General features: G+C 34.1%; 1 protein-coding gene across 2 annotated transcripts in view; it reads right to left on the reverse strand.

Moving 5' to 3' along the window:
• Window positions 1-10,410: 10,410 nt before the first annotated feature.
• Window positions 10,411-27,680, reverse strand: part of LOC121410271 — a 34,074-nt gene continuing 16,804 nt past the window's right edge. The window contains exons 8-11 of one of the 2 annotated variants that reach the window (XR_005969305.1): window positions 15,826-16,017; window positions 15,287-15,382; window positions 12,613-12,915; window positions 10,411-11,921 (exon numbers count right to left, since the gene is read on the reverse strand). Coding sequence is in view for 1 of the 2 variants with exons in the window: in XM_041602235.1 (XP_041458169.1) it covers window positions 12,723-12,915; window positions 15,287-15,382; window positions 15,826-16,017 (481 nt within the window). In the remaining variant the exon portion in view is untranslated. Of the gene's footprint in view, window positions 11,922-12,436; window positions 12,916-15,286; window positions 15,383-15,825; window positions 16,018-27,680 lie in introns of those variants that run through there. The other variant, XM_041602235.1, reaches the window with a different exon arrangement.

Here is a 27,680-nt window from a genome sequence, read left to right on the forward strand (position 1 = left end):
AGACCGATCGAAATTACGGCTTACAACATTCCACTACCGTTGAATTCGCATGTATGCGACCGTTCAGCCCCTTTCACAATTGACGTCCGACCAGTTTACGACCGCCTGCAACAGTTTTTTCCTGTTGTTGTACGATCGATCTCTTGTTGTCTTGCGAGTACTCGCAGTCGTTGTAGACGGTCGCACGAACTCGAGGTAGTCGTGACTGGTCACAACTGAACTTTGAACATGTTCAAAATCCGAACGCGATCAAATACGATCGATTCACTCGCATCAGGCCGTACCCGGGGTCGTACCATCGGTCGGGCGATCATCGTGCGAGTGTTGTTCAACGTTGTACGACTTGGTGCGAGAGGTGGCACGACTAAGTAGTCGGATTTACTCGACTGGAGGTCGCACAACACTTGCACATGTGCTAGCGACTTACAAGTACAGAGACCTGTCTTGCGACTGGGTGCGATAATATATGGACCATAAGACTGTTGCAAGACCGATCGCAACGGCTCACAACACTGCACTACCGTTTCATTTGCATTTATGCGACCGTTCCACTCGCAATCCCTCGTGCAACACACGCATGTGATCGCACGAGCACAATAAGAGCACATGCGACTTACTCGTGCAACGGGGTTTACTAGTTGTTTTTGTTGTACGACAGCTGTTGCAACTGTGACAGCCTCTGTGCGATCTTATGAGATGACTAGCGATTGATGCCTGTTGCAGCCTGTCGCACGATCAAAAGGTCGCAAATGGTCGTACGTCAATTGTGAAAGGGGCTTTACGGACGACATACGAGCGCTGCGCGAGATATCTACGATACAACTGCAAGTTAATTTCGTGCGAGTTGCCTGTGAGGTGCGAGCCTTGGTGATTTTGCTGAGATCCTTAAAGTACGTCACTCTAGGGATTATTTCCACAGCGACGTACAACATCCAACTCCAAAGTCAGATATTGTACCCTTCACTGGACAAAACATGTGTAGAATAAAATTATCATTATTATTATCATATTATTCTTATCATTACTGTTGTTACTGTTATTATTATCATTATAAGCAGAAGCAGTAGTAGTAGTAGCAGCAGTAGTAGTAGTATTAGTAGTAGTAGTAGTGGTAGTAGTAGTAGTAGTGTAGTGGTAGTAGTGGTAGTGGTAGTAGTAGTAGTAGTAGTAGTAGTAGTAGTAGTAGTAGTAGTAGTAGTAGTAGTAGTGCAGTAGTAGTAGTAGTAGTAGTAGTGTAGTTTTAGTAGTGGTAGTAGTAGTCGGTAGTAGCAGTAGAAGTAGTAGTAGCAGTAGTAGTAGCAGCAGCAGCAGCAGTAGTAGTATGTTCATAAACTCCTAATTGTTTGCATTGTAAGCATAATATATACATAAATAAATTAACAAATTGAAGTGAAATGAATGTCATATTTCCACACTTTGCCCTTACTATTTAGATTATATTGAACGTATAAATGCATAGAGTAAATAGGGTATATCATATTATTGGTTTGAAAAATAATCATAATGGGCAAAGAATAAGGAGTCTTATATTCGCATTTCATGACTATTTCAATTTGCTCATAATGACTATGATTGTGAATCCGCCAAGACTTGTGAATAATTACTAGTATCATTTACATCCTCTTTACTTAATGCTGACACACTTCCTACACAAGAAATTGATACCAAAATCGTGTTAGACCAGTCCATTAGAGATATAGAAGTTTGAAATTTCAGACAAATTTTAGCCCTCTGACACTATGTGAGGCAGACAAGGGGGGTATTTTCTGTAAAACCACCGGAAAACAAATATTCTGTGTTTTCTATTTTCATTGCCAGATAATCTACTTTTTCCCGATTGCTAACCTGTTTTGGTAGAATCTGAGTAATTGATGCTATTTACTATATTTATTTAGCTATTCAAAAAACTTAAGGCATATTTTCCTGCTCAGTTAAACCACAATGCTTAATTGTTCCATGAATTTTCCAGTTAAAAATGATTTGTTTCCTTCTATTTCTTCAGATTATCATATAAATAAATATATACATATATATATATAGTCTGCTTTGGCATATGGAATGAAATAATGGAATATCAAAAAACTGTTTACAATATACTTTTAAGGAATTTTCGCCTTATAGGGCTTTGTCAAGTAATGACAAATTTTATTAGCTTATGTCAAAATAATGCATATTATAATGTATAAATTGCACAGTTTAATAGGCTGGAAAGGGGTTACAGTCATAATCTACTCTATGTCTGTGTATTTGAGAATTCGGTGCATGTTTGTGTGCGTGTGTGTGTGTGAGCAAGATACAAAATGTCAGGTACATCTCCTGTCCATTCATAATAAAAATTTGTCTTTATTATTTCATTTTCATTTTTATGTTTTTTTTTGTAAGTGATATTTCAACATACGTGTCTATGGGCAAATGCATCCTATACAGATCAGCGGAGGTCACCAACTGAGGAGCTGTATATGAGGGCGCAACCAATTAGTTGAGATCACTGGAACATCAATGATGTGGAGCTCATCCGGCATCTCGCAACAAAATTTGACACAATTTTTCATTTCAGCCTAGTTGACATTGAAGTGAATTATTTTGGTAAAATAAACTGAGGAAACATATTTGAAATTAATAAAGGAATGACGGAGAAGAAGCTTACTTTTTTGTGATTTATGAATAAAGTTTGTATGAATTAGCATAAATAATTTTCTAGTCAAAATTTCTAAATTCTGAGTAGACCCTCGGTGAACCTCATGAGGGTCTCAGATGGAAGGGAAAACAAATAAAAATCCGTTAACACATAAATAAGCATTTTTGTGAGTTTTAAATAATATGCATAAATTAGCGTATTAAATGAGTCTCAAAATTCTGTGTAGAAATTCAGTATCCGCACCTAGAGCAATCGTATAAAGCAAACAAATTTGAAATTTATCAACAAATGAAGGAGAAAGGGTATTTTTGTGATCTATGAAGAAATTTGGCATAAATTAGCATAAATAACTTTCTAGTCAAAATTTCAAAATTATATGTCAAATTTGGTAAACCTCATGCAGCTCTACCAGATGGAAGAAAAAAAATCAAAATCAGTAAACAAATAAATAAGAGGCATTTTCTTTGATTTATGAATACATTTTGCATAAATTAGCATAAATGATTTTCTACTCAAAATTCTGTGTAGAAATTTGCTAAACCTGATGAAACTCTACCAGATGGAAAGAAAAAAAATCAAAATCGGTCAACAAATAAAGAAGAAGCACTTTATAAGATTTTATAAAAATATGCTAAAAATATTTTTGCATACAATAGCATTAAAATATTTCTATTTAAAATTTCGAAATTCAGTGCAGATGTTTGGCAAACCTTGCGAAGCTCTACCAGATGGAAGCCCAAAAATCAAAATCGTTCAGCAAATAAAGAAGAAGCATTTTTGTGAATTTGGAAAAAATGCGCATGAAATAGTGTATTTAATGAGTTTCAAAATTCTGTGTATAAGTATTTAATTCCCCACCTAGTGATATAATATAAAGCAAACAGAATTGAAATCGGACTTGAAATGGCGAAGTAGTAGCATTTTGAAATCATGGACGGATGACAGACGACACACGACGGACGCCACGCCACGGCATTAAAAAAAAAACAATTGAGCCTACGATGTAACGGATCATTAATGATATGACAAAGACATGCGACCGATACACTGCAAAAACTACGATGTTGACTCAAGACCAGCCTGGAATCTATATATGTCCACACCAGAGAAGTGTTAAACAACACCAGTTTGTTTTTGGTCTAACACCAGATATGTGTTTATACAACACCAGTTAGTATTAAAACAGCATCGGTTTGATTCCAAACTGGTGTTGTTTCAATACTTCTCTGGTGTGGATATATATAGATTCCGGTCTGGTGTTAAATCACACCCGAGTTTTTGCAGTATACATGTAATTTCAAATCATAGAGATGTACACTAATTAGTATATATTCCTATGTTTCAAATGGAGCTCCTTCATCCAGTTTGTCATTCTTTATCTATTCATTATTCTATATCTACTTCATGCATACATTGAATGAAGATAACAATAGTAGGCGTAGCTTAAATCAAGGTTCCCCAGAGCCATCTATCCTTTGGAAAAATTGATGATGCCGAAAAAAATGTCTCAAAACACTTAAAGATTTCGTTTCGAATGCGTTTAGAAATTAAACATGCATTACAAAAATATTATTTATTCAAAAAATCATTTCACAATTTTCATATCAATGATTGCATCAGTCTTATCCAAATATACATATATATAGAGAGAGAGAGAGCAAAATACAATGTGATTACAAAATACAATGTGAAATAATTTTTATCATTAATATATATATATATATATATATATATATATATATATATATATATATATATATAGTCTGCTTCGGCATATGGAATAAAATAATCTTAAAAGGTATAGTAAATGCCGTAAAAATAAAATCATAGATTTTAAAAGGAGCATAACTCTCAAAAATGAAAGGTAAAGTCACACTCTTCGTCAGTGCCCATGATGTGACAAAAAAGAGAATTCAAAATCCGTTTCTGAAACAGTCGTGAAAAACACGTCTGTTCATGGGCATACGGATTGTGAAACTCACCTTTCAAAGAAATCAATGCGCTGAAGATGGATGAAGAGCACTGTAAAAAACTTTTGCATATATATATATAGATATATATATATATATATATATATATATATATATATATATGCAGTCATTCATATGAAAATTGTGAAATGAATTTTGAATAATGAATGTTTTTGTAATGCATGTTTTTAATTTCGAAACGCATTCGAAACGAAATCTATAAGTGTTTTGAATTCATAAATGGCGAGTAAGAAGCAGAGACTTAATAGTAAAGGTGATTCAATTTTTTAGAAGCTTCCATCACACGATTTGAACATGGAACTACTGAATATAGAAAATGCTGCTAACTTGAGAGCTCACGTCACAGTTGCTTCATCAAAGTGAATATGAAAGAACGAGGTTTGTAAAAACCCTGCACACTTGGTTTGTTCGGACACAGTGTTATTTAGGAGTAGATTTAGAAGGACAAGTAGATGATGATGAGAAACTCAACCACCTCTTGAATAGTAGTTAAGTAGGTGCTTCTTCTTGGGATCACTTCCCCTCTTTCAGCAGAGCGTTGGTTGTCTCATGATCAGATTCCGAAAGAAGATACTTGTCAAACACTATTTTCTTTATGATCTTGATTGTTTTTTCATGACGTTATCAAGACATCACTCCTAAATCTGGAGACTTTTATCGAAAACTATTAAGATGGTTTTCTTCTTTCTAACCGGTGCCTTCACTGTTCTACTGTACAACTTATACACCCCCTTCTTGCTCGTAGTCGCTAACACGACTGATTCTATATAACCCTAAATTTCAGTTTACTAATTTCTCTTACTAATAGAAAGATGGGGGAGGCGGGGAACACATATTTACTTTGAAATCAATTGACTATCAATAGTTAAGTGATTTAGATAAATCCATTATTAATCTCAGTAAATTACCACTCGATGAGAGACTCAGATGTGTCTGCCCAGGAGTTTTTTTTTTATTCTTCACTTCATTTGAATCAATTTGGAGAGCCGAGATGAGCATCGATCGTAATCACAAGTTTGATCTCATTTCGTTTTTTTTCCAAATTCATTTGTTCTGCAGTTATCATGACTTGTTCGTTTAAGCCCGATGGCTCACACTCTGCGATTCGTTGCCGAATTTGAAAGAAATTGTGATAACATTTGATATGAACATTTCAACTAATAAAATCTTACGGATCAGAGTTCAGAATAGTGGTAGGACTACTGAAATCGAAACTCAGTCCAGTTCGAGCCTCCCTGAATGAATAAAAACAACTTCGAATCCAAATCATGATGACGTCATCATCGGCTGCGACTTGAAGCCGATTTGGACTTTTCTCCGACCATAGGACTTGCCGCAAAGTAATTTAGTATTCCTTATATTATGCCAAACTTTCAGTAAAATAATTTTACTTTTGGAAATATCATAATGCAAAATGCGATTTCTTGAAAAATCGCGTCGCAACGAATCGCATATATAGAGTGGGCCGGGGCTTTGCACTTAACGATGGAACTTTTATAACTTTAATTGATAATGGAGAGATTATTTCTTTCTCGTTTCACTGTAATGCCATCAATATTAATCGCTACTGGATTTTCAAGTACAGAACTTGATCTGCCAGTGACGGGAAAAAATGGATACCCATTTTTATCCTATATAGAATGAATCGCACTGTCGCCTATGCCAATTTCTTTTCACTCTAGATGGATTGCTCTACAAGCTTTGAGACATTTTATAGCGATGTCTTCTCTGGCATACTAATTCATTTCATCTATGATTATTAATATTCATGAATAGGATTTTAGTCAAATCATAAATACGTTTGAAAATGACAGCTGATATCTTACCTCCTTTTTTCGATAATAATTTCCATATGATTTGTTTTGATGAAAAAGACTGAAAATATCAAGAAAAGGTACGCAGTAGAACTAGAGTATTTTCATTAGTTTACCATCTAAATACAGGGAAAGGGAGGACGTAAAACTACAGCTGCTTTAAGGGTAATACAGCTTTATTGTCATGTTATAAAGACTATTGTTATACTCAGCGTAGGGAAGTTAATCATAAAATTAAGATTACGATCATCTTGTTATTGTTATTAATTATTATCATTTTTATCATTATTATTAGTAGTAGTAGCAGAAATATTATTATTAGTAGTACACTGTAAAAACTGCGGTGTGAAAACTGACACCATTTGGTGTTAATAGAGGACCACACCCTCAGGTGTTAGAATAACTAGCCTTAACATATAACACCAAAGAGTGTAAATGTAACAACCATAGGTGTTGTAATAACACCTATAGGTGTAAAACTAACACCAACAAATTAACACCTATGTAAAATAACTGGTGTGGTCCTCTTTGTACACCGGTTAACACCACAGTTTTTGCTGTGTAGTAGTAGTAGTAGTAGTAGTAGTAGTAGTAGTAGAATTAGTAGTAATTCCTAATAATAAACTATGACCAAACCTACCACGCTATCAGTCGCTAAGTAACCAGAAATCTATAGATAATTAATACTTTGCTTAATGAAACACCTACACTGATGATGACATCACGATGATCTCGAGCTAAAAGAACAAGTCATTTTCCCGCATCTTGAAAGCTAACACCACAATCAACTCCTATCACTGACATTTCCGCGCCAATAATATGCACGAAGAGGAATATGGGACACAGCGTACCCTAAGGGCAAAACGGAATTTTGAAGTTTGCATAAGTTTTTTTTATTCTTTATATTTTTATTGATAAATCATCAACATACAAATCATTTACATCAAATTTCACTATAAAAGCTACGAATTTGTATAAGTTAATAAAGTACGCCCACTTTACAAATTATTTGAAGCAGACGACATGGCGGCATAACAAACCATGAACTTTAATACAGAAACATTAATGAGCACTTCCGAGTAACGTCTTTTAAAAAAACTTGCACCCTCGTGATCTAAGATAAGGGGATGATTATATATCTGTAAATTTGTAGTTGCTGTATCAATTTTGAGATTATAAAAACCGGTTGCCGTTTATACATCCAATTAATACATTGCGATAGTAATTTTGACAATTTTCTATAAGGTCATGTCATGCTCGTGCATTTTCACATACTGTCAATGTTCCCTCATCTACCCCCTCTCTCCCCCCTTTTCATAATCTTCCTCTTTCATTCTCTCTCTTCCTCTCCCTCTTACCGTACTCTGTACCTCTCCATTTAGTTTTACCCTATAGTCCTATTCACAGGAACCTTGAATATCAATTTCTTCCCTTTTTCGTAATTTGATTGAAGCAATAGGGCAATTTAACTAATGCTAGACATTACCGAAAAAGCTTCAAACACAACTCCATGACATTACCAATTTTAATTTCTACCCCGTGGCACACTTGAGTGAGATTTCTCTTTCTACTTGATCAATAGTATGAGGTAAAAAAAAGATTGTCTGTTGAATGTTTAGAAGTCACCTGTTCGCGTTTGATTTTTTTTATTCAGTGATCCGCATTAAGGTATTGTTATGTAAAAAGCACGATCAGCAATTTCATATTCAGTAATTGTCTTTTATCTCACAATAATTAATAAATTATGCATCAATATATTTCGATACAATTTTAATGACGTAACAATTATGAATGACAAAAACTTATTCGGCAATTTTATTCCTTTTAGCTTCATTGACTTCATCCATAAATCGATTCTTCGTTTCTATAAATCGCCTGCGCCATTCCCATTTATTTTGTTCCTAATGTAAGAAGAAACTAAGTAATTTGCATGTGGTTAGTGCCAATATAATTCTTTTTCAAGTTAATAAAGCTTTTTCAAAGCATTAAGGGAATGCGTTGCTTTTCTTAAGGTTGCGAGGATGAATCTATCAGTGAAATTTAAACAAACCCGGGAATTGTGGATAAGATTACATTGTATCGCTTTTATTCCCTTCATTTCGAGAATTTGCAATCAGATGATTCCCTTCAATATAAAACCTGGTAACTCGTAGTGTTATCAAAACAAATGTCAATATAGTAAGATCTTTTAATCAAGTTGTCCGTTTCTTTCAGCAGAAGACCCTAAGGGATATTATGTGGAAAGTTTGGTATTATAACGAGACACACAAAAGCTACGACCAGTTATTATAGAACCGATTTCTTGTCTCGCTAACTCATTTATTTCAAAATGTATACAAATATACTGTCATGAATAGCACAATGATGATTTTCAGTACATAATTGTGTTCTGTTTGCCTACCTTTTATTCACATTTTTCTTTCCTTTTCATCAGTCGCATGCAATCTCTTGTATAACCCTTCTCGGTTAAAAAATGTCTCCCACATTCATAAAATGGTTCATATATTATCAGGATCAAGCTTTCATTCTACCTGATAAACATGAATCTTGGAAACCCTTAGATATGGAGGACGGTAACAAAAAATTCTTGAAGTAGAGTCTCGATTCATAACGGTTTTGTCATATTTTTATTGATCCCCTTTTCTTCCCTCCTCTCTATATTTTCTCTGTCAGTATCAACCCCCTTTTTCCTCATTTCTTTCCTGAATTCCCAAACACTCCTTATGTTCTTATGCTTCTTAAGCAACTGAAATATTTTCAGAGATTTTGCTCATTACAAATATCATTATCATCATTATCATTAATCTTATTATAATTGATATTATATATCATATTAATGAGGTGTAACCGCCGCAGCCATGTGTAAACAGCTACTTCAAACATTTCCTTATTAGTTCACAAAACGACGAGGAGTATTGTCACTTCGAGTCGGTTTTCCATGCGTCCAATTACATAGGGGGAATCAACCAAATGTAGAATATAAAGAGAAAACTTTTTAGATATGTTCAACTTCTCAATGGTTCATCTCAGAGGACCTTGAAACGAATGGTATCCCCTTACTTCATACTAACTTTGATATATGAATTAAGTTAGGAGATGAAACGTCACATGGACATCGGTACCATAGTGTAATGATAATGTAAGAAATCATAAACACGCAAGTAAAAACAAAGTAAAAATATCTAAAGTGATTTATAGATCATTTATATATTTTCTATCACCTTACAAAAATTATACAAATCTAAAAACAAAGACAAAAGCTGCTTCACATAAAATTTCAAACTATTTGGCAATGCATAATTTTCACATTCTACTTTGGAAGCACCATTGTTAGCAAAAAACTAAAGGAAGCTGTGAATCACGAACAATAGCATCAATCAATAAAAGCTGAGCGAAATCACTTCTTCCTGATTTAAAAAATGACTCAACATGGAAACAAGTATGTCTTGTTCAATATTTCACCCATACAACAGGTAACATGTATGCATGATTGTCTTGTACAGAAGATAATTGTCAGAGTCTGGTTCTGTCAAATATCATCATCAAGTGGAGCACATCTGGCAGCCTCGCCTGCATTAAGCGATTCAATATAGCCACAGTGCTGACTTGGAAATCTACTATAAAGTAATTATTCACAAAATTGATTATCCATATGTCCACAATTCATAAACTATAAAAAGTTATGACAGCAATTTAATCATTACCTCCAACATGGCCAAAGTTCATTGACCTTAATGACCTATGACCATGGTCATGTGACTTGAAACTCACAAAGGATGTTCAATGATACTTGATTACTCTTATGTCTATGTTTTATGAATCAGATCCATAAATTTATCAAGTTATGATGGTATTTCAACAAATACCCCCAACTTGGCCAAAGTTCATTGACCTTAAATTACCTTTGTCATGCGACTTGAAACTCGCACAGGATGCTACATGTAAGTGATAATTGATTACTCTTATGTCCAAGTTTAATGAATCAGATCCATAAACTTTCAAAGTTATCATGGTAATTTAACAAATACCCCCAACTTGGCCAACGTTCATTGACACTAAATGACCATTGAAATTGGTCATGTGACCTGAAACTCAGGGAGGATTTTAAGTAATACTTGATTAACCTTATGTCCAAGTTTCATGAGCTTGATCCATACACTTTCTAAGTTATGTTATCATTTCACAAACTTAACCTTTGGCCAAGATCTGGTGTTGATGCCGCCGCCATAGGAAAAGCAGCGCCTATAGTCTCGCTCTGCTATGCAGGTGAGACAACAAAACCACTGATCAATATCTTATCCTTTAAAATCAAACATAGATATTGCACAACTTAACTCCATGATCAACATATTATATTAGTATACATAATATTTCTATGGTTGAATGTAATTATCTGAAAGAAAAACAATGGAAAATGTTGATATTTATTACAAATGGAAATAAACTGTTCCAAAGTATAGCCAACCATATCAGAATAATGGTAATACATATCTTCCAAATCGACAAGACTGAGGTTTGGATTAGCACATACACTTCTATAACCATCTAAAATAAGAAAACAAAATAAATTTCAAAGTTCAATGAGAAAGATTAACTAGAATGAGGTATCATGCATATAAATATCAACATAAAGAAATTTAAGACATTCATGTGATCAAATGTAAAATGATATTTTTTTTTAATCAACCAAGAACTATACACCAACATCAATACAATAAATATATGATAATTTTATGATAATTTGATTTCTCAGTAGGAAATACAGTATTAATTTTGTTTCAACAACAAATTGTAAATCTAAAATATGTATGAAAAAGTAGTTTGTTACATTTGTAAATCAATACAAAAAATGCATGTGAAGGAGAGCACATATTAAGAGCCCTATCTTTTTACAATTATGCAACATACCTTTTTTTACTCATGAAATATAACTACACAAAATTTTACATTTCTTGATTTTAAATATGCCTAGTTTTTATTTCTGAAAAAAATATATTTTTTTAAATACAATCAACAATACATCAGGCTTATTAAGCCACAGGCCTGAAGAAATGAATGCATTCCAGGAGTTGTAAGAGAGGTTCTAAAGAACATATAATTATACTCGATGTGCCCACTATCTAAAATACCTGGCATGGTAGAAAAAAGAAGGAAATTGTATATGTGATGATAGTACAATTATAACAAATCAAAATTGTTAAAAACACTCATTGTTTTCAACATTTCTTACTGCTGGCAAGCTCAAAAAAAAAATACATATATATATATATATACTAGTATATAAGACAGACGAAAGGACAGACGGTCGGACATCGAGCATGATGGATAATATGTCCCATATGGCAGGCATATAAAAAAGAGAGAGATGAGTCATGCCACCCTACAACCCCCTTCCTTATAAAACTGACAACAAAACTTACACCATAAGACATCAAAGATTGAGGTGTCCAAACTGTACAGATCCCTCTTCCTGATTGACTGGTTCATTTAAAAGATAAGACAAATAAATCAAGCATAAACAAGATCAAAGGCAAGATTAAAGACAAGAGTAAAGCCAATGCCAATATAAAAATAAATTACATAATACTATTAAAAATTATATCCTTAAAATTCAATATATTCTCTTTTCACATTTTTTTTCAAATATTTCTATTTTTATCAGTCTTCTGATTTTCCATTGTTAAGAAAATACCTAAATATCATGCAAATCGAATAACCTGCATATGATATGATTGAAAAGCAAAATTTTACACACAAACAAAAAAAGAACTTGTGCCATGATATTTGGAGTGATAAATATGACAGCCATTGTGCTTTACAAATCTTAGGCAATAAAATAGCTAAAATTCTTAAAAGTACAAATCAAGAAAGTAAATTAATGCATACACTCGATACCCAACTTCACATACAGCTTGAGTATATAAACAAAAGAAATAGAACATAAATTGGAAGAGAAAAAAAATCTCTTCTATATGAAAATAATAATTTGATAAAAATAAAGATTTCAAAAATCTTTAAAAAGTTTTGATGCATTTGAATACATTTTCATATAAATGAGGATTTATTATTAATTCTAATATATGGTATGAAGCAAAAGATCTAGAAGCCTCATAAAACGGATTTAATCTACACAAATGAAATGTCCTAAACTAGAAAAACAGTTCACTACCTTTATGAAATTGCATACTCTTAACTGACCTTTCCATTAGTGATCCCTGTAAACCCTTGCAGCCATATCTTACATCTGAAATGACTATCCTGACAACCTAAGAAAAAAAATTATGGAAGCCCCATCATGTCTAATAGAGCATTGATCTTAACATCAAGCCATGTGGTATGACTCTTTTTGAAGCACTTCACCCAAGAGGGAGGAAGATTCTTGAAGCCAAACCAACAGCCTAAAACAGCACCAGCTACAGATGCATTATAGGTACTGTCACCTCCTTGCATTGCAATCTGTGTTATCAATGACCTGTTAATAAAATAATGCACAAAGAGAATGTATGAACAAAGTCAGAAAAATGAATTGGAAGACCAATATCAATTAACATTAATAATATAAAAATAATATGAAAAAAAGAAAACAGCAAAAGATTTTTTAAAAATTGCGTAAAGTGCATCTCTTTATTTCACTGTTTATCATGCATGCATGTCCAGTTTCCTTATGTGTTTGCAAATAAAATACTGGAATTAAACAGAATCAGGTGAAACCGCAGTCTTTAGTGACAATGCTGATAGAATGCATCTGGGGTAATAATATGATACCACGTATCATATACCACGTATCAAAAGCACAGTTGAGTATATTCACATAGTAACAGTGCTATATAAATGGACATATTATTATTATCACATTATCTCCCACTTTCTATGGCCTTTTCTTAATGTATAGAAATATTGCCTTTTGCATAATTGCGAAGAAGGCCCTTAAGAGCAGGTAAAAATACCTAAAAATTTTGAACTTGGGACAAAAAGAAAGGGAATTTAAAGGGAAAATGAAAACCATCTTTAATTTTTGCTTGGCCTGGTTTCTCTGTGAGTATGAGACCAAGTACATTGCTTTTTCATGTTGCAATAACCTGAATGGAGCAAGATGACAAAATTCAAATTCATTTTTTTTTCACATCTCTAAAAAAGCAAACAAGCTAGAGTATATTGGATCAAAACAATCAAAAGATTCCATAATAACAGAGTATAAAAATAGAAATAATAATTTTAAAGTTTGGACAGAATTACAATACATAAGGTAACTAAAACTATCACTGAAGGTGATACCCCCACCCTATGCTGTTACCATGGCAACAGTTTGCAACACATGGGAAAAAATATGTCCTGCCAATATGTACCCCTCGACCTATGTGTGAGCAAAATATGAGAATTGGTTAAATACTGATGAATTAGTTCAAACCACAAGATTTTTACCTAATTCTTTACATACAATATATTGTTACCATGTTACAAGATTTCCAACAAGATGTGTGAGCGAAATATGAGAATTGTTTGAAAATTGATGAAACTGCAAGTTTTTTACCTGATTTCTTTCATATAATATGTTGCTACAATGACAACATGATTTCTGACACACACAAAATACATGCTTTGCACATCTTTATGTCAATACCAATGAGTGCACCAAATTTCATGAGAATCGGTTAAAAACTGAGGACGGAGTGTGAACTGCAAGATTTTTATCTTATTTTTGCCAAAATGCACCATTACCATGGAAATACAATTTCTGACACATGCGTGTTGACGTACTTCATTTGGCGGGGGTATAATGAATGGGATGTGAGGGAGTAACAAAAAGCCAATAGGCATATCTAGACAACTCCCTGATATACATGTACATTCATTACTGGAAGGACAAAAGGACAATCATTCTCATAAATACTGGTAATCCATTAGATTGATAAGTTTTTAACAACACTATCATCACAGTTGTTTCACAGTTTTTCCCATCTTAGTAGGGATATTGCAAATATATGTATTTGAATTTTGGAGAGCTAAAGAAGTATAGTTCTCAGAAATACTTATGATTAAATTTTGTACTAAGCATAATAATAATGAGCTCAAGGTGACTTTCAGAAATGCATCTACAAAACTTATGTTTTAAGGTCAAGTCCACCCCAGAAAAATGTTGATTTAAATAAATACAGAAAACTCAAACATGAATAATGCTGAAAACTTCATCAAAATCTGATGTAAAGTAAGAAAGTTATGACATTTTAAAGTTTCGCTTATTTTTCACAAAACAGTTCAATTCAGTGATATGTAAATGAGAGAGTTGATGATGTCACTCACTCACTTTTTCTTTTGTTTTTTATTGTCTGAATAATACAATATTTCGATTTTTCGAATTCGACAATTAGGACCCCCTTGCTTGAACCACAAAATTTTGAATTCCATGTGTTCAGGGAGGAATGACACATGACAATGACAGGAAAATCGAAATATTTCATATTTCATATAATAAAATACAAAAGAAATAGTGAGTGGGTGATGTCATCGGTCCCCCTCATTTGCATACTGAACAGGATGTGCATATAACTGTTTTGAGAAATTAAGCAAAACTTTAAAATGTTATAACTTTCTTATTTTACATCCGATTTTGATAAAATTTTCAGTGTTATGCTTGTTTGATTTTTCTCTTTGTATTCAAATCAGCTTTTTGTTAGAGTGGACTTGTCCTTTAACTTAATAGTTCAAAACACTTCCAGCATTGTAGATGAATTTGCTTGAAAAAACTTTTTGAAATTCCCATTAAACCAAATAAGGATAATTACTGTGATTTGGGCGTAAAAATTGTCTGTAGTTATTTGCATATCAAGTGTTCTTTGTCATACCTGAAGTTTGTATTCCTAGACATCTTAAGAGCTGTTATGCAAGTGGCCACTGGTCTAAACGTGTGACTTGGCTTGTTATTATCAAGAGATCTCAAACTGTTGATAAGAAACAAACAATGATAGTGAGAATTAATCATTTCACCAATACATTACAATTATCAATCTCATCATCATGTATGAGTCAGAAATGTAAAAGTGCTCTAGGTCTTAGAAAAGAATGAATAGGGGAAGAAGAAAGAAATAAATAGACAAAGAATGGAAGAAAGGAAGAAAAGGAGGGAGGGAGGAAGGAAGGAAGGAAGGAAGGAAAGAAAGAAAGAAATAATAATAAAGAAAATAAGAGAGATATAAAGAACGAATGAATGAACAAGTGAAGAAAGAAAAAAAAAAGAAATAGAAAGAGAAATAAAGAAAGAAATCAAGAAAGAAATGAAGAACAAACAAAAAAACAAAAGAAAGAAATAAAGAAAAAGAGAAAATACATTTAAGTATAGTATCTATTAATCAAAACAACATGAAAGTGACTTTGTTAAACATACCTGTCAATACATGATACAGAACAGTATTTGTTGAACATATGATGATGTTCTTCATGGATTAGGTGCTTCCTTCCAACATCAATTGCCATGGTAATGATCTTATCAAGAGAAAGCTCCTCTGATGAAGAATTATAATCATTCTGAAGAATTAATGCTATGAGTGATGACAAGAATGCACAGCTGGCCTGACATCTAGACATAATTATGATAAAGAATAGAAAGAATAAACTGAGTCCTATTCATTATGATAGCTCATTTTCTTGATTAAAAATCATAAGGTTCGCAAGAGACTGGTAATTTGGCATCAACTGGTTTTAGTGTTGCGCCATTTTCAAAGAATTTAGGTAAGAAACAAGAAATGATATGGTTAACAGAACAGGTGCATAATAATGGATCTCCATTGATGGCATCTACTGCATTTAACATACTTGTTTTTCCCCCTAAATTTATCTTATTGCCATTTGAGTGTCTTTGCAATGAATGTCCAAATCGAGACACACTGGTAGTTCTCAATGACAAGGTCATTGGATAAGTTTCTCAAAAGAGACTTTGCACACATGTCTTGGAAAAAGGCCAATATCAAGGATGTTAAATATACACAAATTTCTTCATCACATTTCAGTTCATAAAAATGGTAATGTAATTTACGAAAATGACATGATTCATAATCACTGCCTCAATACTAAACAAAATGAAACAAGATTTATACTTTTATCATTTGAACTGTGTGCCTACTTCACTGTAAATGAATTCTCTACCCCAACATTCTATTCTATCTCTTTCTCTCTTCCTAGCCCCCTCTCTCTCTCAAATACTCAGACCCACACCCACACACCCACGCAAACACTAGGCAGAAATCAGGAAAATGCTCTTTTAAAGGCCAAGGTGGATAATTAAAACATATCAAAAGAAAACACCTGATCATACCCCAAAAAACATCATTCACATCAATACAACTCATTCTTTCACAAGTCTGCCAATAATAATAACTTATATTGGCATGAGTGTTGATAGATAGACCACAGCCTGTCTGAAGAAACTATATAGACAAAATTAGATGTACATTTGTTCATTACAGAAAAAGAGTGATTTGTGTGTAAAACCATCCATACCTTTCTGAATCAGCTCCCATATTCTAGAAAACGAAATATAAACTTACAAATAAGATTATTGAAATGATAACAGTATTCTGCCCATCCTGCAATACATGAATTCATGTACTTGTTATTGTGTTATTGTTTTTGTGTTTGTTCTACCTTATACTTGTCATCTGTTTTAAATATAATTATAAATCATAAATCTTAATTTTTTCTTATATAGGAAATTAGTGGCTTTACTTTGTTAAAATTCTTATTTGTGCACAATGATGTGCTTATGTAATTACACAAATTTTCATTAAATAACGAATATGTACTTGTTTTAAGAGATGAAATAAAAAGTTAAGAATGAACTGAAGAGCTTATTATGTTTAAGAGCCCTGTATTGTATAGTATGAGTAAGTGGATAGCCTAATAACTGTTATTGCCAAGATAAAAACAATTTTAAACAAGTGAAAATAAATTAATTTTAAATATGCAAATATAATAAAAATGAAAAAATATAAACACTTTAAAATGGAAAATACAATGATACTTAGGAAATTACATTTTCTTGAATGGTACTTTAGTGTAAATGAATTGGCATGAAAAAGCCTGAATTTATGTGAAGAGTTTTGACTATAATTGGAACATGGACCTCATGGTTGGAATAAAATGAAAGTGGTTGTCATCATTGTTTGTATCATCTTCATTGAGAATATTTAATCCTTCAAGGTATATTCCCAATCATGTGACAGTTTGCGTATCCCATGTAATTCAACAACCATTTACAACACTTGGGCAAATATTACTGTTTGCATATTTTCCCACAAAAAATTGTTTCCAAAGAGATACATAATTATCCAATAAGTTCTTGACTAGTGCAAAAATTGTATATTGCGTTTTTCACAAACATTGTATATTTTGAGAAAAGCTGTCAATTTTTTTTCAAATTGTGAATGATATATTTTTCTTCATATTAATATCTATCCTCTCTATCATGACACCATATTAATGACAAATTATTTATCATTTTTCAGCAACCATTGACCTAGGGAAAATGGTTGGCCAAAATGAAGGAAATTGGCAAAATGGAAGGAGCAATTGAGTTCTCCTAATAAAAAGAATTGCTCCTTATAAACATGTAATAATGTATTGATTATATGTAAATTTTATACAATCATTTGAATTTTCATTTGTTTTATGCATGACTCAGGATTAATGAGCTACCTTTCTTTAACCCTATCTAGGCCGGGGGGGGCCTCGGAGGCCCCCCTCAACAAATCGCGCGATATTTTCGCCGTGCGAAATTTTTTGACCGCGCCGCTCGCTGACTTTTTACTTTCAAGTCTTGCGCAACTTTTGAGACCAATTTTGTTTCACCCGGGTACGTGGTTCCGAAATTACGCAACATTATGTAAGTGCATGTCAGACCGAAAATTGCTCAAAAACATGATTTCGTGTACAAAGTCAATGCAAAATTCATAAATGTATGATTATTTTTAGTTTTGCTAGTCTAAATGTATTCATTTTATGCTTTTTATGATCACAGAAGAGTCCCCAACAAATTTCATTGAAAAAACAATGAAAAACAAAAGGTAAAAAAACATAGAAATACATAAGAAATTGCAAAAAACAATATAATACATAAGAAAATGATTTGCTATCACAATTTTTTCATGTACACTTGCTAAGGACACCACAAAGAGTTTCTATACCAAAAATTAGTACATTTGGAGCTTTATTTAGGGAGTTAGAGGAAAAAGTATGATTTCGCATACTAATTACGCATAAATTAGCATAATCACTTAATAGCGATTCGCATGAAATAAATTACTATACAAACTTGTGTTACGATACTGCAACAAATAACAATCAAGATGTAATTTAAATTTCCCTTTTTTTTATTACAGGAAATAATTATACATAAATAAAACAAATAATGATCTTACATAAATCTCTTGAAGTGTCTGATGTACAATCCAGGGTTATAGTCCAATATATATATATTCCAGGTAGGCTGGGAAGATTCCTTATTGATGATGGCGATGATGAAACTGATGTTGAAGTCCGATGAATAATAAAAGTCACTGCAACGAGTTGAAATGTCCGTGAAGACGATGTTGATGATGATTAACAGTCAATTTCAGCAATCCATGGGTTGAAGCGTGTTCATTGAACAGGTTGATGATGTTGATGAGAACTGATAATTTCTCTCTCAAAATAACTGCAAACAGTTCATTGATGGTGGGCATAAACTGCTCTGATCTGATCTGGTGAAGTGATCTCATATGATGTGATGTGATCTCCTGCTCTCATATGATGTGATGATCATCTTGAAAAATCTGCAGCTTTATACTAATTACAAGTGTTCTAGATCATTCTAAAATTTCAACTTATCTACAAGCTTCTAGAATTCACTCTTCTGGAAGCTTCTTTATTTCTAAAACATTCTTGAATGACCTCATTGAAATCAACATGGGTAAACAAAATACCTAAGCCTATTCATTTCCACTACCAATACAATTCTATTGTTTGGCTTTTCCCTATTCAACAATAAAACTCCTTGGCCTTTAAATAGGCAAGGCCTGCATAATAAAAAGACATTCTGGAAAGTTCTTTACAAACATGCTGTGGAATGTACTTGATCATTCTAGGCTATTCTTAAAGAGGAAATAACTAATAGATTAATGTAACTGCTTTCACAATTCTTCTACAATTATTCTTATATATAACACCTCCCCCACCGGGGAAAAGAAAGCTTTACCGTAGTAAAGGTTTCTTTAAGATTACTTTTTTTTCTTTTAACTGCTCAAAGTCATCTTGATAAATCATTTACAGTTATCGTGTACAAAGATATAGTACTTAACGAACATGTTAAAATAAATGAACATCAAAGATGTTTTCTTCAAATGACACACTTGGTCAAAATCATGAATAATGTCACTTTTTATACTCTTGATAGAGCATCAGCAATTACATTATTCTTTCCCTTTATGTGTACAATTTTCAAAGGGAATGGTTGGAGCATTAGGCTCCATCTATACAGTCTTTGATTCTTTGTTTTAAATTTCTCCAAAAACACAAGAGGATTGTGATCTGTATAGACTGTAATCTCTCCATTGGTTAGATACACCTCAAACTGCTGAAGGGCTAGTACGAGACTCAGGGCCTCTTTTTCAATAGTTGAGTATTTCTTTTGAAACCAATTGAGTTTCTTAGAGAAGTAGCACACTGGTTTTTCGATGCCTTCTTCATCTTCTTGGAGCAATACTGCTCCTACTCCAACATCACATGCATCAATAGCTACTTTGAATGGCTTTGTGAAGTTTGGAGCTGCCAAAACAGGCTCATTCACCAAAATGGCCTTTAATTTCTCAAATGATCTTTGACATTCGTCAGACCAAACATACTTCACTTTTGCCTTCAGCAGGTTTGTCAGAGGACTAACCACTGTACTGAAATTTGGAACAAATTTCCTGTAGAAGCCACTCATACCTAAGAATCTGAGCAATTCTTTCTTAGTTGTGGGAATTGGGAAGTCTAAGATAGCTTGTGACCTTTGCCTTGGCAAATTCACTCTTCATCAGATTCACTACTAGATTGGCTTTGTCCAGCCTGTCAAACAGTGCTCGCAAATGATTCAGATGATCATTCCAAGTATCACTGTATACTAGGATGTCGTCTATGTATACGACACAATTGTCAAGTCCGGCAATCACTTGATTTGTCAACCTTTGGAAGGTTGCTGGTGCATTTTTCATTCCAAAAGGCATGACTTTGCATTGAAACAAGCCTTCAGGTGTAACAAAGGCTGATATCTCTTTGGCTCGGTCAGTCAGTGGCACTTGCCAATATCCTTTAAGCAAGTCTATCTTTGTGATATAGGCAGAATTTCCAACCCTGTCAATACAATCTTCTAACCTAGGAATTGGATACGAGTCAGTCTTAGTTACTGCATTTACCTTTCGGTAATCAATGCAAAATCTCTGAGAGCCGTCTGGCTTTGGAACCATTACAATGGGAGAACTCCAACTACTCTGACTCGGTTCGATTATGTCATTATCTAACATAAACTGTATTTCCTTATTCACCATTTCCAACTTGCTTGGATTGAGCCTATAAGGATTCTGTTTGATAGGTCTTACATCGCCTATGTCTACGTCATGTACAGTTAAAGGTGTACGACCTGGTTTGTCTTTACATACATTCTCATATCCTCTTAACAGGCCAGATATATCATTTCTTTGATCTTCAGGCAGGTGTTTTAATGCCTCATCCATGTTTCCTAACATCTCTGAGTTAGATAACTTTATACCACATGGTTCGTTCTTGGATACATCTGTATAAGACAATTCATTATCTGTCTTTCCATAACATTCTTCTTCATGTACATTTACATGTTTTTCTTCTTTGACCTGTGTTGTACCTATTGGCTGACTAGCCTCTCGCTCAAAGTATTCTTTCAACATGTTTACATGACAAACTCTTTGAGACTTTCTTCGATCAGGGGTACTGATCACATAGTTGACATCATTCAATTTCTTTTTGACTATGTAGGGACCACTAAACCTAGCTTTCAAGGGCTCACCTTGCAAAGGCAACAACACTAATACTTTGTCTCCAGGCTTGAAACTTCGCTCTTTTGCATTTTTGTCAGCTTGAGCTTTCATTTTTCCCTGCGACTCTTTCAAGTGTTCCTTAGCCACATCACAAGCTTTTGAGAGCCTTTCTCTAAACTTTGACACATAGTCTAGAAGGTTTACATCATCATTCTGAACCATAAACCTCTCTTTGATAAGCTTTAGAGGACCCCTAACCTCATGACCATAGACCAATTCAAATGGACTGAAACCTGTGGACTCATTCGGGGAATCCCTAGTTGCAAACAGTAGGAATGAGATCCCTTTATCCCAGTCATCGGGATAGTCTTCACAATAAGCCCTAATCATGGTCTTCAAAGTCTGATGATAGCGTTCTAACGCTCCTTGGGACTGTGGGTGATAAGCAGAGGACTTGATCTGCTTTATTCCCAACTCCTTCATAACTTGCTGAAATATTCCTGACATGAAATTTGACCCTTGATCAGATTGAATTTCCTTGGGCAGACCATACCTAGTGAAAAACTGCACTAACGCCTGCACCACTGTCTTTGCAGTGATACTCCTCAAAGGTATCGCCTCTGGAAACCGTGTAGACAAGTCCATAATCGTCAGGAGAAATCTGTGACCCGACCTCGTTCTGGGTAAGGGTCCGACACAATCAACAAGAACCCTAGTAAAAGGTTCATCAAATGCAGGAATGGGTATCAATGGAGCAGGCTTGATAGAAGGCTGTGCCTTACCAATAATCTGACATGTGTGACATGTCTTACAGAAATGCACAACATCTTTGTGCATCTTAGGCCAATAGAAATGCCTCATAATTCTATCTTCTGTCTTCCGAATACCGACATGACCTGCCATAGGTAACTCATGAGCCATTTTCAGAATATCTGTGCGGTAACAAGGAGGAACTACAACCTGGTGAATTATACACCAATCTTCATCAGCTGGTCTCCGGGGAGGTCTCCATTTCCTCATCAAAATGTCATCTTTGACATAAAAGCACTCAGGAACCTTATCAGCCTCAGCCTCAGAACATGCTTTCTGTGACAAGCTTTTTAATTCTGGGTCTGCCTGTTGTGCCTGTACTAGGGAGGATTTACTAAACAAACTATCATTGTTAGCAACAGAGCCTTCAACACTATCCCCATTCAAATCCTTGAAAAAGGTTTCAGCTAACCAGACATCAGTACTCTCCTCTACATCAGCAGATTCCGCATCATCCTTTTCAGCTCTACGAGTCTGAGACCTAGTAACAACACAATCCGGGAAAATCCCTGGAAAATCTTCCTGCAACAATTCAGTTTCAGCTACCTCAACGGGCTTTTCCAAAACCACTGGAGATGCAACAACTTTATCTCCAGCCAAGTCGTTACCTAACAAGAAATCAACACCTTTCATGGGTAATTCTGGAACGACACCAACAGTCACAGGACCACTAACTAGGTCACACTTTAAGTCGACCTTATGCAAAGGAACCGACATGAAATTTGGGCCAATACCTTGAACTAAGACGTTGGCATTCTCTGAACTCTCCGGAGGAAGAGCCGAATCCCCTGGCACCATCAGGGACTGTGCAGCCCCTGTATCCCTAAGGATCACCACTGACCTACCAGCAGCACCAGTCGAACAAGGGGATACTTCACCATCATGCAAAAAACTTCTAAAAGTTTCATCAACCTGTTTGACTTTATCAGCAAATACCAGAGAAACACTCTCAACATCTTGATTGGGCTCTGATGGAACAAACTCCATCGAGGGAACACTTGTTTGCTTGACAAAACCCATGTCTTTCTTAGTTTTGGTTGGCATTCCAACCAATTTCCAACATGATTCTTTCAAATGTCCCGATTTATGACAATGAGTACAAATTTTGGAACTACGACTCTCAGACCTTTTGGTTGATTCTGTGCCCGCACTAGCCTGATTCTTGTTAGTGTCTTTATCCTTGCTTGCATATTTTCCCTCACTAGGTTTATTGTGGGATTCAAATGACCCTTTACCTTTCTTTTTCCAATAATTCTTGAAAGGAGGCCTATCTCCACTACCTTTATGTGTGACCTCAAATTCATCAGCTACTATGGCTGCTTTACTGACTTCAGTAACTCTATGGTCATCTAAGTGAGATTTAATGCCAAAAGGAAGACTCTTTTTGAATTCTTCTAGGAGGACAACTTCCCTAAGGTGAACAAAATCTTTGTCAACTTTCAGTGATCTGTACCACTTATCGAACATCATTTCTTGTTCCCTAGCAAATTCAACATACGTCTGGCCTGTTTGTCTTTGCATGTTCCTAAATTTATGTCTGTACGCTTCTGGTACTAACTCATATGCATTGAGAATTGTTTCTTTTACTGTAGCATAGTCACATGATTGCATTTCAGAGAGCGAAGAATAGACTTTTGCAGCCTTTCCAACAAAAACACTTTGGAGGAGAAGAGTCCAGTATTCCTCGGGCCAATTCAATCTCTTGGCCACTTTTTCAAATGACACAAAATATGTATCAACTCCCTCTTCATCAAATTTTGGCACAAGGCGAATGTTTTTCGCCAAATCAAAGCCTTGGGGAGATTTATCTTTAACAGAGATAGTATTTGCATGAGCTAACTCCATTTCTTTCAACTTTAACTGGTACTCCAATCTCATTTTCTCCATTTCAATGTTTTCTCTGATTCTTTCCTTCTCAAGGTTTTGTTTGATTCTCTCTTTTTCCAATTTAATGTTTGCCAGTTGGATCTGAGCATCCTCTGACATTTTGATAGAAGTTTCAGGCTCCTCTGTAAGCTTCATGTGACTAGCTAACAAGTCAATTATCTCTGCCTTCTTTAAACCTGGGGCTAGAGATACACCCAAATGATCACAAACTGTTATCAAATCATCTTTCTTCAGTGACTTCAAATGATCATATGACAATTCTGTCTTTGCAAGAAATTCTTCAACATCAAATGAAGCCATAGTGAATATATACAAATACAAGCAAGTAATAACACAGTACAGTATATTCTAGAACTTTCCAAAAATTTCCAAAATGTTTCCAATTCAAATTGAGATTTGTTTCAAATTGACTTTCGTCTCAAATTGGTTTTCGTTTCCAGGAAAAACTGTTTATAATTTCAAACTGGCTTGTACAAATTTGGTTTCCGTTTCCCGGACAAGCCCCCAAAAATTATTTGTTACGATACTGCAACAAATAACAATCAAGATGTAATTTAAATTTCCCTTTTTTTTATTACAGGAAATAATTATACATAAATAAAACAAATAATGATCTTACATAAATCTCTTGAAGTGTCTGATGTACAATCCAGGGTTATAGTCCAATATATATATATTCCAGGTAGGCTGGGAAGATTCCTTATTGATGATGGCGATGATGAAACTGATGTTGAAGTCCGATGAATAATAAAAGTCACTGCAACGAGTTGAAATGTCCGTGAAGACGATGTTGATGATGATTAACAGTCAATTTCAGCAATCCATGGGTTGAAGCGTGTTCATTGAACAGGTTGATGATGTTGATGAGAACTGATAATTTCTCTCTCAAAATAACTGCAAACAGTTCATTGATGGTGGGCATAAACTGCTCTGATCTGATCTGGTGAAGTGATCTCATATGATGTGATGTGATCTCCTGCTCTCATATGATGTGATGATCATCTTGAAAAATCTGCAGCTTTATACTAATTACAAGTGTTCTAGATCATTCTAAAATTTCAACTTATCTACAAGCTTCTAGAATTCACTCTTCTGGAAGCTTCTTTATTTCTAAAACATTCTTGAATGACCTCATTGAAATCAACACGGGTAAACAAAATACCTAAGCCTATTCATTTCCACTACCAATACAATTCTATTGTTTGGCTTTTCCCTATTCAACAATAAAACTCCTTGGCCTTTAAATAGGCAAGGCCTGCATAATAAAAAGACATTCTGGAAAGTTCTTTACAAACATGCTGTGGAATGTACTTGATCATTCTAGGCTATTCTTAAAGAGGAAATAACTAATAGATTAATGTAACTGCTTTCACAATTCTTCTACAATTATTCTTATATATAACACTTGTAGATTATGTCCTAGGCAACCCGCATGCCAATTTTCGGCGCGACCGTGCGGTCGACGGCCGAGATCTTAGGGGGGGCCTGGGAGGCCCCCCCCGGCCATAGGAACTCCCCAAATACCCCGGCCTAGATAGGGTTAAAGTTCGTCAGATGACTGAAAGAAGTAGTTAGGCATATGAGCTCAACTCAATATGGCAAGCATTCAGTCAAGAACAAAAGTACCAAGTTATCTTCCTTGTCATTCCTTCTTAATATAAGGTGTTATTGAGTCGTTTAGTAATGCATCAAAGACATTTCTTATCTTTTGGTCTTCATGATGTTCCTTTCAGTAAAAGCAATTTCCTACCCATTGCCTGTAATTCTACATGTATTCCAGCAATGCCAAGTAAGATCTTGATGGTAAGTACCCAACAAAGATCCACAGGCAAGAAATAAGAGCTATGATGACAATTATGATAATGAATAGAGACATAATTCCTACACAAATGCATGTTAGGAACAGCTCAATTTCTTTGGAAATAATCATTTTATTTTGGGTCCATTTCATGGAAAACATTTCATATTCATGCTAATCAGGCACAGTGGCTGATCTAATGAATGACAGAAATTACTCCCAGGTCTTTTTATCAAAGTTGAGACAATGGCAAATAGGGGATATAAACTCACAACCCAACAATTATGAGTCCATTGTGCAAACCACTAGAACACACGACCCATTGATGTAATCCATTTGAGAGTGTATATGAATGGGGGACAGTGAATTTACCATATTTTTGTTAGGAGGTAGGATCATCCATGCAACATTCTCTTAACTGAAACAGAAAATTTCCAAGTCTGATCGGTTTTGTTAATGTAACTGGCAGCTGTCTCGCCCTATCCCTTTCTTTCTTTTCCTCAAAACATCTGATATTGCTTTACATACTCCGTTTACATTTTCTAAATACCAATGGTTGGATTTAGTATAGGAAAAACATCCACTTTGAAAAAAAGAGATAAATATTTAGAGGTATATAAAAGCGTATTATTGGCAGTTTTAGTTATCACATTTTTTGCTTCTTCCTATTTTATTTGATGAGAATATTGAACGATTCATATCTTTGTGAGAAGTTTGAATATGATACTGATAAGCATAACAATGTCAATCATTTTTTTAATGGTTTGGGTTATAAAAAAACGAATATGACCCGTTATTTACCTGATCTTAAGTTTATGACGAGAGAATTTGGCTGCAGAAGAAATGCAATTGATATGATCACAGCAATTATTTTTGAATAATAATCATAATGATGATGACTCTGATGGCAATAACATTAAAGGGATTAAAGGAAAATATTCATATCTTTATACATAGCGTAGAATTCACTGAGCAAAATGTCGAAAATTTCATCAAAATCGGATGACAATTTATAAAGTTATTGAAATTAAAAAATTAGTAATATTTTGTGAAAAAGAGTCATCATGAATATTCATTCGGTGGGCTGATGATGTCACATCCCCACTTTCCGTTATTACATAAAATCATAATTATTTCATACTTGTGTGAATAATATGTCTTCCTTATAATGAAATAAGTTGCAGCAATAAATATCTAATGCATTAAAACAGTTGTCAATTCAAATATTCTAGTGCTTGTAGGAAAAAAAGATTGAATAAACCTAATTTCATATAATAAAATACAAAAGAACAAGTGGAGATGTGACATCATCAGCCCACCTAATGAATATTCATGACGACTGTTTTCACAAAAGATTTCTAAACTTTAAAATTCAATAACTTTGTTATTTTGTTATCCGATTTTGATGAAATTTTCAGTATTTTGCTCAGTGAATTATGCTCTATTTATAAAACTATAAATACTTTCAGCCCAGACAATCCCTTTAATGATAATAAGAAGGTGAAGGAGAAGAATAATAATAATAATAATTACAATAACAATAATGATAATAATGATTATGATAATAGTAATACTAATAATGATAATAATAATAATAATAACAATAATAAATGAATAAATAATGAGTGTGATCATTGCAGTGCACAGACGAGAGTTGGGAATGACAGCCTTCTTTACTCATATATTTATAACGAGAACAATTTTGTAAGAATGCTAAAAACA

The sequence above is a fragment of the Lytechinus variegatus genome, chromosome 3, assembly GCF_018143015.1.
Source record: "Lytechinus variegatus isolate NC3 chromosome 3, Lvar_3.0, whole genome shotgun sequence".
Lineage (NCBI taxonomy): Eukaryota > Metazoa > Echinodermata > Echinoidea > Temnopleuroida > Toxopneustidae > Lytechinus > Lytechinus variegatus.